We start from the raw sequence: 13,211 nt of genomic DNA, 5'->3' as shown, positions 1-13,211 counted from the left end.
TTCCTTCTGGAAATGTCAACTATTAGTTTGAGTAACACTAAACAACAACGTATGGCCTCATTAAAAAAAAAAAAACGGTTAATCCGTACCCCCTACATACTACCTTGTAGTGGTGCAGATTACAACTGTTTGGAATTCGAAAGCGTCTAGTCAGCGCGTGGAAGCATGACCAGTCACAGCTTTCCTGGCATAATCCAGCTAATACTTTATTAATTCATTATCTGGGATGAAAATACACACAAGTACATTTTCAGCTGAGGAAAAGAAACCTAGATAACTTCCCAGCTTACTTTTTCTGCACTAAGAAAACATGTGTCCCTTGGCCCACCCCATTCCCCAACACCCCCACTGATTCTGAAGAGTGCTCTTTTCCCATCCAGGAAATTGATTTAATCCTGCCCCTGAAAGAATTCATTTCTGGCCATTTGCAGGGTGCGTAATTGTCAGAAATGTGTTCATGAACACCCACAAAATGTGATTTTGCATGTGTTTACAGAATTAGAGGGCATTCCCGTCCTGCAAATCCTGCTCCCCACCCAAACAGGAATATTTACTCACACGGAAACTCCTGTGTAAGTAAATCCATTTAGGAGTGCAAAACATGGGTTAATGAATTACAACAATGACATTCCATTCACAACTGAACAGGTAAGTCAGACTAACAACTGCAAGCAGCTTTGTCAATCAGTCGTTAAAGTCGAAAACCTGATCTTCCTCCTCGTTTCAAAAAGCTGTTGAAAACAGTTCATTAAAGACATTTGAAACATGCTATATCAACATTTTCCACCATACCTGTTTGAGTCCTTAATCGATACATCGGTAGTCTGTGAAAAAATGATGCACTTTTAGGAACCAGCGGTGTGCCTGATCTCCGCCCAAAAGCTAAAGATTGAAGGACACTCGCCTCTTTTGGGTTGCATGTAATAAAGGCTGCTTTCTTTTCCTTTAGTGTAACTTCTGTTCAAATTAAAGAGATTGTTTTAGTCATAAAACCAATTTCAGCTGGATTAATCAATGCACAACAAAGGAGGTGGTAATAAAGTTTTGTGGACAGCGTACTCTTTTGAAAAAGTTATGAGTACTCTGTCCACCAAAATTATAATCTGTTTACACTATATAGGGCCGGGAGGACCACCAGCTTTCCATCAATAGAGACCTCCCTCATTGGCTGAATGGAAGGCAAGCTTCTTCCAACAGCCTGTAGTGTGGGCCATTGGAGGAAGGGCATTACAGCACCACACTAATTTGGGTGGACGGTGTGAACTACTTTTTTCTGCAGTCACTGCTAGATAAAACCTGGTGGTGATGGACAGAAAATCAAATAATGACCACCGCACCCAGGACAAAACGCCCTAGGGTGGGCGGTCATTATTTCAACAACAAAGTCTTTTGGAATTTGTAGTTGAAAATCAAAAACTTAGTTGAAGTTAGGTGGACAGTCATCATAATGGAAGGCGTATGTCCACCAAACGTTTGATACTTTCCTGACATCATACTGATATCACATCTGGGCTAGGATGATCTCTAAATTTGACAGAAGGTAGTCTGTCAGGGGGGAGGATGTAATGTCCTCAGCCACCCTGATGGGTGGAATATAGTCTGACAAGCTTCAGATAGGGCCCATAGAATTTCAACAGTAGCAAATATATTACAGCAAGTGACGGGATGCCATATATATTACATAGCATATCCATATTATATCATGTTTAGACGAAATATGTCCTGTCTAGAAATAAAGTATAGACTCAGGATGACAGCAGGGCAAAACCCTCATTTTGATTAATATCACTATGCTAGTCGAGGGCCTGGCAGCTCCTCAAATATAAAGTTTTCAAAAAGCAAGACAAACCAAGTTATGACGAAGCCACAAGGATGGCTGACAACACCAAACCTATTGGTTTTGCCAGTGCTTGTTTCCAAACTAAAGAAACTAGAAGGCTGTAGCTATTGCTTAAGAACTAGGAAAGTTCTCAATTGGATAACAACACAGTTCACATAACATGAAATGAAACCTGAAACAATCGAACAAAACAGAAGACAAATTACCCGTTCATTGGTGTGTAATGCAAGCCTATTTAAATTTTAAACAGCAGACAATCAACTATAACAATATGAAGGCAGAGGCATAGCGGGTAAAACTTAAATTGTGGCTGAGCATCAAATAAACGAGCGGCTGGGGTACAAGGGGCTTCATAGAGTAGCCCTTCACTAATTTTTTACTTCTCTTTTCCTGTTTTTACTCCCAAGAATTGCTGGCAAATTCAGTTTTCTGCTATCTGTCCCTGTTATATTAAATGCTGGCAGGTGGAGAAGGCATAATATAAGCCCCTCACCTTTGCTGTAAAATTTTATTGAAACGTGTGCGTATTTTTTATACTTGTATTTTAATTTTGCTAATTTTTTTAAACAGTGCACATAATTTACACAAAGGGAGAAACAGCATAAGTAGAGAAAAATGGAGATAAGGAAAACACTCACTCAAAACATTCTTAAACCCGAATTAAGCTAATCCTGATTACTAACTGGTTTTCCGGTTTCTGATGCTTCTAAAAGAGCAAGACATTAATTGGACTTACTCTGGCGATCCAGAAGCTGCACTGAGGGCAGGTGGTTAATGACAAAAGAACGGTATCCGGTGTCTTGGGAAAGAGGATTATAAAACAGGTCTGAAAAGGAGCACATTGACAATAGGGGTAAATTGGAACGTTTTACAGAGATACATTTGCACATTCTATTTGGAATAACTATGTTGCAATACAAAGTAAAAACTCGTTTGATAAATGTTTAAAGTACATCACAGAAAATAAACGTTATCTTATCATAAATATTAGCAATGGACACGTTCAGAGTAGCGCCAGTAGAGGGCAGCAAAATCAAGAGCGGGTATTTGTCGAAGAAATGGAAGGTAAGTATTCAGGGGCGGCTCCTCCACTAGGGCGGAGGAGCGTCCCCCCACTGCTTTCTAGCAGTGCGAGAAAGCCAAAACATAAAATGGTAATAACTAAAAGTTTTTACCATTTTATGTTAGCTTCGCGCATGGCGGGTAGGTGGGGCTGCTCTGCTCTTTGAGCAGGTCAGAGGAGGAGTGGTTTGCCCACTCCTGAGTGTGCAAAGACTGTTTGATCGGCCCTCTCAGACTGCCCAAACCAGTCATGTACACTCTGCTCTTCTCCACGCAGCCTGCATGGAGAACATGGCCACCCCTTTAGCACCTGGCTAGACGCCGTTCCGACCAAACACAACGCTGTGAATGGTTTAGGGAAGGGAACCTGGCTGCCTGCTTTCTTTTCCTGCCAGAGGCAGGAGAGCAGGAGGCGAGAAGAAGCGAGAAGAAGCGGGACCCGGCAGAAAGTAAGTTTAATTTTTTTTGTATTTCCCTGTGATCCCCCCTCGACCCTTCGTGCCCACCACCCCACCCTTGAGCAATGCCAGCCACTACTAGAAGTATTTAACATTAGGGCAAGAAGTGCCGACTTTGGAACTAGGGGATCAGGTTTGAGTCACAGGGGACGATTTTGAGTAAATCATTTAATGTCCCTGTGTATAAAACCCTGAATCTGTCCTTGTGTAATGTGGCTGGTGCTTGTGTTAAAGCGCTCAAGTGCCGAAGTTGTGCTATACAAAACTGCACAAATAAACTCTAAAATATGAAGCATTACATAATCCTTGAGATGGAAGTGATTTTACATAGGGGTTTCTGAGTTTTCATTTACTATCACACAGGTGCGGCTCACTTCAGGGAAAAGAGGCGGGCGAGGGGGGTGGAAAAGGGGACAAGGGAGATAAATGTAAAAAATAAAAAAGGACTTACCTGCTGCCCTCCATAATCGCATCACGCTTGTCTGCTCCTCTCCTCTTCCAAAGGCACAGGCTCCCAGCCTGCCCTGCAGCCAATCCTGAAGCTGCTCTCATGCATGAGAGCAGCTTCAGGATTTGCCTGAATGCCTTCGATTTGTGCTCTAGGACAAACTGGGAGTCTGTGCCTGCTCTCTCCAACTTAGCTGCTTTGCTGGGTTGGAGAGAACTTTCACTGCGCATGACGGTTTGGCCGGCCTGAGACGACTGGCCAAACCATCATGTGCAGTGAAGAGAGGGCACATACCAGTCTCCTCAATGCCTGTCATCAATGTGGGCCACCTTCAAGACTCGGCACAAGGAAAATAAAATGTTAATAAAATGGGTTTTAAACCCGTTTTATTATAGTTTTATTTTTCATGTTTTGGAGGGTGCTGGCAGGGGGTCAACGTTCCTCCACCATAGCAGAGCAGCCACCCCTGCTATCACAGGGCTCGTGTTCATGTCAGGAATGCCTTCCTTGCATTGCCCACTTCTGGAGCATTGTATCCCTGCTACCACACACGCTCTGGTATTTATGTGGCTATTAAACTAGAGACAAACACTGCTAGTGAGGTAACCAGCCACTGCAGATATATAAACGCTCCCCTAAAACTGGGGACATGAACCCATTCACAATCATTTTTTCCAGGAGTAGTAGTGAACTATTCCTGGAAATGTAAGAGCATGCAACTACTAATCGAGAACCCGGAGCGACAGTGTTACAAGGGCAAAACTAGACTGCTTTAAGAAAAATATTCACATCAAAGGGCTTGGGGCCAGATGTACGACCCTTACATTTTGCGACTCACATCAATATCAATATTCATGAGGCAGGCCGCAATATGCGACTCATTGGGAATGGGCAATAACACTGGGATGGTGGCCAGCTCAGGACAGCAGACCACCATGTCTGCCTTTGCTTTTAAATAAAGAAACTTGTTTTTTAAAATGCAGCCTGTTTTGCTCAAAGGAAAACGGGATTCGTTTCAAAAAGAAAAATGAAACGTTTCTGTTTTATTTTTTAAGAGTAGATAGTGGTCTGTTGTACCACTGCCTGGTCTTAAAATGGACTACTCTTAAAAAATTAATTTTCGCTGTCACTCACAAAGGGGAAGGGGTCTCCTGGGGACCTCGTCCCGTTTGCAAGTCGCTTACCACCTAACTTGAAGTAGGCTGTAAACTGCATTGTTTTGAGACTGCATTCCGGTCGCAAAACAATCATAAATGTCCATGCGACTCGCTATTAAAGGAACGCACTTGGCAAGCCTTTTCCTAATAATGACTCGAGCGACTCGCAAACTCTACTTTGCGAGTGGATAATAGTTTACAGACTCGGAAAATAAGGTTAGTACATGTGAAAAGGCTATTTAGCAGTCGCAAACGGCCCAATTTTCCATTTGCCACTGCTCAAAGCTGTCATACATCTAACCCATGGCTTAGAGTTGGGTGGCAATGGAAAGTGCTTCTAGAAGAACATAAGCGCGGGGCGTATGGGTGAAGCCACAGTGAAACCTCTAAGCACTTTCAATTCCAACTGGACAGCAGGCCCAACATACTAAGGGTGGGGAGGCAATGTTTATATGTTGTGCTGAACACGATTAATCATAAAACGAATTACTTAGCGTGTGCAGAGCAGTCATCCGTTTGAGTTCGTTTACTGTGGCTTCCAGGTTTGTCAGGTGGTTGCTGTGCAGCAGCAGAATCTGCAGGGAGGTTAAGTGTCTCAGCGCACCTGGAGGGCAGAACAGAGACATCAGTATTTAAAATGACAAAGAGTGCTGCGAATGCCAGGCTTTTGTGCGCGTTTAGTTAACACTGACAATTTTGCCCAGATATATTGGCAATATATCTAAGAGTTAATCCGAGCAACCATTCTTCAGCGTTAAGGAGTGCCCTTCTTAGTCCTCATTTAGTGTAAATATGACTAATCGAGGCCTCTGCAGCGGCCCATTTCACAACCTAGTGCTCAAGGGTTGAAAGTGATCAGTTACATCATCAATTGTGTTCCATGAAATAATTTTAGCAAAAGACCAACCCCAATGTCCCACATGGTTTCTAACATCTGATAATGCTTAGAGGGAAAGAAAAACAAAACACCATCTAAAAAAGGGACCGACATTTATAGATGAATATTAAAGAAGCTTTATGAGTCGTCTGCATATGTCAGCCGTGAAACAGGTATATAATGGCAAATCTATACCACGCATACATTGGTAAAGAGCGTTGTTTTCAAATCTTGATAGAGGTTTAGGTTATTGCCAAGAAAGCTTTGCACGGTCACTGACTTTCTATTTAGCAGGGACAACCGCAGACAGAGGTTATGGGAGACAAATGCAAATCGATGGTCTATTTGTTCATGTCTGAACAATATGTATTTATAACATAACATAAGATAATCTTTAGAGCACACGTACACCCATCGGGACTGAATATCAGTTACCCAACTCAGTGCTTCTTATTTTATCGACCTTGAAATGATGAAAGGCTCAATGGGGATGACTGGGATTTGAACCTGTGGTCATTAGGCCAAACCAACATCCCTGGAGTGCATTAATCCACCATTCCACCAGATTCAGTCCTTGTACTTTACTGAGTTACATGAGCTATTGTTCAGAAACATGCTTTTGGTGGCTTGTCATGTGGCTCACAGGATGGTTTCATACATTTATGAGTTTTAAATATTTGAAACCATTACAAACTGTTATCATGAGTACAGTGGGTAGCTGGAGACAGTCAGGATGCGTAGCAGCCACTGATTTGTTGAGGCCTGCCTCGGGCTCCCTTATTAGGCCTGGCTTCACAGCGCAGCTGTCTCCAGACCTTATGTGATCAACGGAAAAATAACTGTTAAGAAGTACTACTGAGAGAAGGGAATTAGCTTCACTCAATTGTTGATTCCTTTACTGGGCAATTGTTGTGTGCTGAAAAAAGAATGCTTGTATTGTATATTTTGCCTTGTGGGAAAGCTTATGCTCAATACAGCAGTACTGTGTTGGTTATAGGGGCAAGCCAATGACGACGGCTACATGCCTATCTGTTTAGTTTGTATAGTTACAATGTAGGCAGTAGGTGTGACTTATTTATTGTGAAGACCCTTTGTTTGCATTAAAGTCCACAAGAGGTATTTTGTTACGTGAATCTTACAGATTGTCATAATAGGTAAGATTCTAAATGTTGTCCACCTGCCTTTGACAGACTGGGGGATAGAAGAGTTGCACTAGTTATAGATGCTTCAGGGCATGAGTTATATTTACTTAAGATAACTATAACTGGGGAATTCAGTGCTTAATTTGAGCCATTTTTTTCCAGTGCTCGGCATCAACCCTTAATTGTTAACATCAGGACTTATGAAAGTCTGACACATGGTGGTGGTGTATGTCTAATGAGGAGATTAGCACAACAACAGTTGTTAATTATTTCAATATACATAAAAAATGATAAAAACCTGCCTCCCAAACCATTCTTATAGCTATGGGGACCTGGAATAGTCTGAATTGTGACACTTGTAGGAGTATCATAGTTAGTAGTTAGGTTGGTAGTTTTATTGGCAGCGCTGGCAGGGGTAATGGTTGATGCAAGCTGTAGTGGCCTCCTGATAAGGGCCCTGGCACTTATTTTTTCACAAATTAAGCACTGGGTGAATTTCAGTGTTTTTTTAGTTTATAACGTTATCTTGTCACTGAAATGTTCTCCTAACTATAACATTAGTTTAACCTTTGTTTTTTTCAGTGAACTTTTAGTTTTTTTTAAACGTAAAGTAATATTTTATTACCATACCTACAGCAAACCCCATGCTTGGGGATGGCCACAGGGTCTAGCCGCAGGCGAGGGCGTAAGCTATAGTTAATTTAGGGCAAAAGTGATTGTTACTTGAGAAAACTATAACTGGTGAATTTCTGTGGTTTTGTAAGTTTAAAACAGTATGTTTTAACTGAGATTTTCAGCTAATATAATGTCCCTTTAACCTTTGTCTTTTTCAGTAGATTTCTACGTTTTTTAAAAATTCGGAAGTAAGATATTGTCATAATTCCTAACTATTACATCACTTTAACCTTTTTTTTTTTTTAGTTTTCAGTGAATTTCTATTTTTTTTTAACGTAAAGTAAGATGTTCATTGCCATGCACACCATGGGTTTGGGCACAAGACCTGGCTAGGCCTGTACTCAACCACCCGCTGGCATGCTATCTCTCGCAGACACACAACCCCGGAGTGAATCCCAAGAGGTGTTATGCTGGGCATCGCTGTGGATCTGTGGATTCAGTACCACCTCAATCCCCCCAAAACTTTATTTTTATAATTTGACTCCATGAGGAGTGCCTCTGGGACCTCCTTCCCCCCTTCGCCAGACCCAGCTGGTCAGGGTGCCTCTGCTGTGCCCCTTATAATTAATTTGGCTTTATATTTCAGGAGTTGGGGACTGAGTCCCCAAGTCCTAAGATGGCAGTCGCAACATTTCCTTCAGTTTGCGGCCAGCTAATCAAAACCGGAGGTTGAGCTTGTGGCTCCGCCAATCTGTTGCCGATCCTCTGTAGCGTGAAATTTCTATATTTTATTAACCTTAATTTCTGAAAAACTACTAAAAGGAATGACACCAAATCACAAAAAGAACGATTTCTGGACCAAGAACTAGTTTTTGGTCAAATTTGGTGTAATTACGTTCAGCAGTTTTTGCGGTATCGCTGTTCAGTTTTCCTTTGGAAAACTGAAAGCGGAAAATGCATTTTGAGGTTCCCTTTTCCTCTGCCCTCACATGATAGATCACCCCAAAATTTTCCAGAAAGGAGCTGAGGTGTATGAGACTTTTTTGGGAAAGTTTCACCATGACTCGTCAAGCGGCGCCAGAGGTATGAGCAAACCAAAAAATGCTTTTCCTATAGGTAAACTGTCCTAACTATAACTACACAGTATATGTTAAAATATTCACTGAAAAAATACAGAAGCTATGTTATGGTTCAGATGTGCACAACCACTGAAATTAGACAGTAATTGTTAGCTATGCACACAAAACACACCATAACTTGCTCTGACCAACATGTTGGTCTCTTGCTAGCTCTTCTTTTTGTTTTGGCGCCATTGGCAAATCAGTGTTTTAGGCATGGGTGAAGGTGCGAATTATGGTGTGTGTTGTATATGTTGCTAACTATTACTAATGAATTTCAGCGGTATGTTTGAGCAAGATCTCTCACTTAGTTTTCAACAGCAGTTTTTTCAGTGAAGTTTGTGTTTCTTTAATTTTCAACCACTGCTGTGCATGGAATCATGCAGTTATAAGGCATGGACAAACATGGCACTTGCCCAGGGACCCCACTTTCCGAGGGGCCCCAAGATAAAGTGATGGGGAAAGTCAAATTATTACATTCAATTATTGAAGTGAAGAGAGCACGGCAGAAGGTAAGTAGTAAGGGCCCGATGTAGGTAAATCCCATTTACCGATTTTGAAATACCGAATTTTACCGATTCGGTATTTCAAAATCGGTAAATGGGATGTAGGTCCCAACATCTGGATTCGTTACCGAATCCTTAACAATTCTTTAATTACCGATTCGGTAAATACCGAATCGGTAATGCCCATTCATTCCTATGGGCTTTGAAGCCCATAGGAATGATTAGGCATTACCGAATCGGTATTTACCGAATCGGTAATTAAAGAATTCACAAGGGTGCAGGGGGTGTCACTTTGACACCCTCTAGCACCCCCAAAACGGGCATGTGTGCAATGTGGCACACAGACATGCCCTAAGGGCACGTCTGTCTGTCACATGGCACATGTGTACATGCACAGATGTGCATGTACACAGGAATCGGTTTTTTACCATGGATTTGTATTCCATGGTAAAATACCGATTCTGTAAGCCATGTGCTGATGGAACATAGGCTACCTACATTGCATTTTCGGTAATTTTACCGAATCGTTATCATTACCGAATCGGTAAATATTACCGAATCGGTAAATTTACCGATTCGGTAATGATAACGAATCGGTAAAATTACCGAAAATGTGCCCCTACATCTCGATAGCCCTTTACCGATCGGAAACGGCCGAAAATCGGTATTTTTGGCCGATTCCGATCGGTAAACGGCTACCTACATCGGGCCCTAAGTTCTTTATTAAGTATAAGTAGAACATCTCCAACTTGCCAATCACAGGACTGTGTGAGAGCACATCAACATTCTAAATTGGCTCTACCTGAAGATTCCACGGGAGAAGTTAAACAGGGGAAAGGGAGAGGGGTGGGGGAACGATATAGACCAAGTGATAATACAACACATCTCCCTCCCCGAAGGGAGAACAGAATAAAGGAAAAGCAAAGAGAGAACTTGCCAGGGGTGAAGAAAAGGGGAGGAGAAAGAAGGAGAGTGAGAGAAAGAAAGATACCCTGGGACGGAAAAGTCCTCCAGAAAAGAAGAGGAATAATTAGCAACAAAACTGCAATAAAATTTGTAGTTACAATGTCAAATAACATTTACAAGGGATAAGAAATACAGGATATTGCAAAACAGATGCCATTGAACTAGGTCATTACGAATTCTTTCTGCCACGTGGGACACACAGTTCTACTGACTTTCTTCTCTAACCCTGTACCACACTGAGTTCGAGCTGATTCCTCCTCCATTTCCTCAGAGGGAATAAGATTAACGGGGCATTCAGTAATTCGGTCCATGCTCCACATTTTACCATTTTTTCAGAACCACTACATTGTTTTTGACATGCTTTATATTCTCAGGTTCATAGAATTTGTCACATTTGTTGCTTGCCACCTGGGGCTAGCTAATGAGTATCCACTGTCCTGTTTTCCAGGACTTCCTTTTGGCACCCCACTTCTTGTCATAAGTGTCTTTGTATACCTTTTGTTGGCGTTCCACTCTTCTTCCCACTTCCTCAGGATCAAAGGTGATCATCCTGTTCTTGAACAGTCAACTGGGAGAAAGCTTAGATCCAGCCTATTTACCAAGCCTTGAACACACGGTGCTCTCAAAGGATCCTGACAGGAAAACCAACCACTGTGAGGGAGAAATGACGAGGAAGTGCACACACACGCTTAAACGTCACTCTGAGTGACGATCTTTGAAGCAGGAAAGAGCACGAAGCAGTGAGCCCAGGAGGTTCCTCCAGCGCACCTCGGGAGAGGAAATCAGCTGAATGAGGCTGGGCACAGAAATTAAAGAAAAGCAATGATACGCACTACCAGCACCCCGATGCAGAGGTGTAGACAAGGGTTTCCAAGCTTGAATAACGCGGAGACTGCAAGTAATCGGGGTTGGAAATGATCCCGGGACCATGCGATGCAGTAAGCAAATGAGAGCGAGCAGGGTAAACACAGGCACACCCTGGGAAAAGCAGAAGACACTACCAGCATCTACATGGTCAGCGAATAGACATCACTCTCTCCTCATACTGCGAGGTCCCACATCCCAGAAGCCCACGACAACACGACTCAACAGGAGCGAAGGGCAGAAACGATGACAAGTCAGGAAGTGAGAAGCAGTCCTGTAGAAATAAGCGAAGAGCTCCAAAGAAGTATAAGACAACACTGTCCATGAACATAGAGGGCTACTGGACCTTAGTGGACAGAGCAAACTCACCCCCACATCTGGGAAACACCACAACCGGCTTCCATCCAGTGCTGAAATGGGGCAAGGATCACAAAATGTTCTGCAGAGAGGACTTTGAAGATGGCAAGATGTACATCAACAGTAGGCGTCATGCTGTCCCTGTTACTGCATCCCTTGCTCATCGTCATCCCCAAAATTGAAGTGAAGAGAGCACGCCAGAAGGAAAGTAGTAAGTTCTTTATTAGGTATAAGTGAAACGCCTCCAACTTGCCAATCACAGGACTGTGTGAGAGCACATCAACATTCTAAATTGCCTCTACCTGAAGATTCCACGGGAGAGGCTAAACAGGGGAAAGGGAGAGGGGTGGGAGAAAGGAATAGACCAAGTGATAAAATAACAATTATTTAATTAGTTATATCACACAGAAGATCAAGGATGAGGGGTGGGGCCTTGCTTCCAAAGCAGCCACATACAGTGACCGAGCGAGAGAGAGAGAGAGAATGCAGTAGAAAGTATTTAAAATGGAATGAATACAGAAGTGAGGTGAAGAGAAAGTAAGTGGGAAAGACAGGAACCCCAGGAAAGACAGGAATAGCATTAAAGACATACACAAAAAGATGGCTAGACGTAAATAAGGAAATATTATAAGACAGACAAAGAATGAAAGAAGCATAGTAAAGGCAGTGAGAAAAGAAAAAGAAAAAATTTAATATTTACAAAGAAGGAACAAGATAGAAGGAAGGAAAAGTTAAGCAAGATCGAACGAAAGAAAAGAAGAAAAGATGGATGGAAATAGATTTAAAAAATGGAAACAGAGAAAAATGAAATATAGAAAGAAAAATCCATTATCGTTACAAGGCATGCATTTTAATATTTGCATTTTACCTCCAGCTTACTTCCACTTTTGAACAGGGTGTGATCTCCGTTTTGGCCTAGAACTGTGGGTTTATCGCTAGGGGAGATGCACTAAGACAAACGGGGAGCCTCCGACACCACCCACTGGAAAGACCATGTCCACTTTTGCAATAAAAATTAGTTTGGTCTCTTCTTCTGATTACCTTACATCTCCTTTTCACCTTCTCTGTACATCACTTTTCTCTAATTTCTCTCTTTTTACTTCTCGGTTTTGTTGAACCTCATCTACTTCTACCTCATCACTCACTAATTCCCTTTCTTTTATTAATCTGTACTTCCTTCTCTCAACAAATCCTCTCTGCCTCACTTTTTACCTCACCTCTCCTCCTCTATGGCACTCCACAGCGTAGCCCAATCTTCACTTTACATTTCCTTCTCTTTATCCGTATCTCTTTATCACTCTCCCTCACTCTAAATCCTTAGATATTTCTCGACCTCTCATTCCCTACATGCTCCTCTTTCTACCTCCCTTTGTCTTTCTATTTCTCTCTGGCCACCTTGACCACCTCTCTTTATATTACTTTTCTACTCAACTCGCTTATCGCATTACCTCAATTCTATCTCGCTCTTCCTTCTCTCTCTACTTTATCTCGCTGTGTCCCATTCTCTTTCCCTAGCTGTCCTTTTTGTGTTTCCTGCCCTCTTTCATTTCTCTTACGCATCAGAGCCAGAGGCCACTGCCTAGCTAGAGAAGCATGCAACTAGAAAATGGAAAATAGGTACAAGGCAGCGGGAGAGAGTTAAAGAGAAGATTAGAAGCTTTCACAATATGGAATGGTGAAAATCTTTGGAGCAGTACTTTGAATTTAACTTTTGCTGGTAAAATGTATGTTCTGAATGGGAAATAGATATGTGACTTTGAATATGTGGCTAATAAAGCTACAATTTCAAATGATAACCCGT

At 42.1% G+C, this 13,211-nt stretch overlaps 1 protein-coding gene across 4 annotated transcripts in view; it reads right to left on the bottom strand.

Annotated features, from left to right (window-relative positions):
* The window catches only part of LRRC72 (leucine rich repeat containing 72), a 167,115-nt gene that overhangs the window by 28,630 nt on the left and 125,274 nt on the right, over positions 1 to 13,211 (bottom strand). For 3 of the 4 annotated variants that reach the window (XM_078663772.1, XM_078663773.1, XM_078663770.1), the window contains exons 6-8: positions 5,456 to 5,569; positions 2,577 to 2,666; positions 793 to 957 (exon numbers count right to left, since the gene is read on the bottom strand). In XM_078663772.1, the coding sequence (XP_078519898.1) occupies positions 793 to 957; positions 2,577 to 2,666; positions 5,456 to 5,569 (369 nt within the window). The remainder of the gene's footprint in view (positions 1 to 792; positions 958 to 2,576; positions 2,667 to 5,455; positions 5,570 to 13,211) is intronic. The other variant, XM_078663771.1, reaches the window with a different exon arrangement.

Source organism: Lissotriton helveticus, chromosome 10 (assembly GCF_964261635.1).
Source record: "Lissotriton helveticus chromosome 10, aLisHel1.1, whole genome shotgun sequence".
Lineage (NCBI taxonomy): Eukaryota > Metazoa > Chordata > Amphibia > Caudata > Salamandridae > Lissotriton > Lissotriton helveticus.
The sequence above is the reverse complement of the archived record's forward strand: the minus strand, read 5'-3'. Positions and strand labels throughout refer to the sequence as shown.